Source organism: Neophocaena asiaeorientalis, unplaced genomic scaffold (assembly GCF_003031525.2).
Source record: "Neophocaena asiaeorientalis asiaeorientalis breed wild unplaced genomic scaffold, Neophocaena_asiaeorientalis_V1.1 scaffold123, whole genome shotgun sequence".
Taxonomy (NCBI): Eukaryota; Metazoa; Chordata; class Mammalia; order Artiodactyla; family Phocoenidae; genus Neophocaena; species Neophocaena asiaeorientalis.
The window spans coordinates 1,181,194-1,183,740 of NW_020173666.1; the positions used below are offsets into that span (position 1 = coordinate 1,181,194).

Genomic DNA, 2,547 nt, shown 5'->3' on the forward strand with positions numbered 1-2,547 from the left:
GAAGGGCAGATCCACAAAAAAAAAAAAAAAAAAAAAAAAAAAGATGGTTTATTTCCCCTTCTCTTCTCCTGGTGCTGCTAGTGGCTGGTTTTTTGTTTGTTTGTTTGTTTTTTCAGTCACCACAGGGACAGTCATTTCCTATAATCTAGATACATTTCTGTTAACATGAGCTGAGATCACTGGGCCTCCAAGGCGTTCACATTGCGCCTTCTCATATTGAGGGCAGAGGTGGAAGTAAGTCTCCAAAATGTCATTTAAAACATATGATCTTTGGTTTCTGCTCCTCTTCTCTGAAAGATTAAATAGAAACCGGCTCTTAAGACGACAGGAGGCGTGCACCATTGTCTGAGTGATACTGTGACCCCTGGTTATTTACCTAGAGTGTCACAAAATCCCATTCAAAGTACCAGAAAAATTTATCTTGATGCAAAGACAAATATTCATAATTCACTAGAAACACTTTGAGCCAAGTTTCCCAAAAGAATCAGCAAGGACAACCTGTGCTTTGCTGAAAGTCTCTGAAAATACCCAGATCTTGCTTTGAGAAACCCTGGGGCAAAGCCCTGGATAAGAGGACAGACTCCTCAGCTTGAATCCCAGCTCTACCTTTTGTTAGCTTTGCTGCCTGGAGTAGTTATTTAAAACCTCTGCGAGCCTCAATTCCTGCATCATTAGAAAGGATAATAACAGTGTATACTCACAGGGCTGTTGTGAGGCTTCCTTGACTTCATAATGCACATAAACCATTTAGAGAAGGGCCTGGCATATGGCCAGCAACCAGTGACTGTTCCTCTTCTTGTTCCTCCTCACTGTGGTTTTGACCAACTTTCTCGACACCTCTAAAGTCTGTCCCCTTTTCTCTTTTCCACTGTCATTTGGTTTGGCTTCTGATACTACCACAGCCTGTTCTCTGGACTTGCCTCTTTTTATTCTTTCTCCTCAGTGAACACAAAAGGGTAAATATAATCATGTCCGTCCCATGCTTTAAGCCCCTCACTGGCTCTCAGCTGTCTTTTGGGTAAGGTCCAACTCCTTAATCTATCCTGCAGGGCTTTCCAGTCACTGGTCCCTGTGGCTCTCTGCCACACTGTCAATTGTTCCCCCCTGACTAGTGCTTGCTATTCCAGCCACACCTAACTACTTATAGTGTGCAAAGTGTGTTCCTCCCTTTCTTTGTTCTCCTTTTATGCAGAAAACTCCTGGGCACAATGCTGTTGTTCCCCAGGAAGCCATTCCCTCCCCATTGGCTTAGGAGGCATCCTGTGAATTCCTGGGATTGTGTTGGTTTACCTTCATATTAAGAGCCCAGTCCAGTGCCTGGCATATAGGAGACTCTAACTACATGTTGAATTAAACAAGGCATTAACTTAGGAATGTCTGTACTTGTTCTTTTCTGCTGTTATCTAACCAAATCTGTTTTTCATGATCTACAAAGGGTTTACGAAAGTATAAGTGGTTTCTTATAATGTTTAAAATTTTTATTTAATTATTTTCTTTATTCATTGACACTACGATTTTGTTCCTGTTTTTCATACTTTTAATTGTAAATGTATGATCTTATTTTGTATGGTTACTGTATTTCTCGGTTGCCTTTATTTTTGATGAGTGCTTAAAAACACATACCTCTTTCTTGAGCCAAGTGAAACAATAGAAGAAAATGACTGACATTTGGTAACATCTGAATTTCAAATCAGGTTTGATGCTATAAGTGCTGAGCTGTTGAACTGGATCTTGAAATCAAAGACTGCCATTCAGGCCACAGAGATAAAAGAGTATAAGAAGATGCAAGAAACATCAGAAATGAAAAAGAAGTTGAAGGTAAAACATAAAACAAAAATATTGCAGTGAATAAAATATTTCATCAGGATGGATTTGCTTTTGGCATAAAGATGTGATGGGATCCAAAGTCTTCCAAAATGTAGCTGTAAGATACCTTTTAGAATGCTGTAGTACATTTTGTTATTTTTCTGTTTTGTTTTTTTTTTTGCGGTACACGGGCCTCTCACCGTTGTGGCCTCTCCTGTTGCGGAGCACAGGCTCCGGACACGCAGGCTCAGTGGCCATGGCTCACGGGCCTAGCTGCTCTGCGGCATGGGAGATCTTCTGGACCGGCGCATGAACCCGTGTCTCATGCATCCGCAGGCGGACTCTCAACCACTGCGCCACCAGGGAAGCCCGTAGTACATTTTGAATCTATGCAAGCTGGCTGGCATCAGATCCCTGTGTGGAGGAGGAGTTTTGTTTTTGTTTTTTTAATTTGAAGGATAGTTGATATACAATATTTTATTAGTTACAGGTGTACAGCATCGTGATTCAATATTTTTATAGATTATACTCTATTTAAAGTTGTTATAAAATAATGGCTATACTTCCCGCTGCTGTCCAATATATCCTTGTAGCTTCAATCCTTTTATTTTTTTTTACATCTTTATTGGAGTATAATTGCTTTACAATGGTGTGTTAGTTTCTGCTTTATAACAAAGTGAATCAGTTATACATATACATATGTTCCCATATCTCTTCCCTCTTGCATCGCCCTCCCTCCCA

General features: G+C 40.4%; 1 protein-coding gene across 8 annotated transcripts in view; it reads left to right on the plus strand.

Annotated features, from left to right (window-relative positions):
• Positions 1-2,547, plus strand: part of UTRN (utrophin) — a 550,217-nt gene that overhangs the window by 200,180 nt on the left and 347,490 nt on the right. For all 8 annotated transcript variants that reach the window (XM_024747877.1, XM_024747875.1, XM_024747874.1 and 5 more), the window contains one exon: positions 1,695-1,818. In XM_024747877.1, coding sequence (XP_024603645.1) covers positions 1,695-1,818 — 124 coding nt within the window. The remainder of the gene's footprint in view (positions 1-1,694; positions 1,819-2,547) is intronic.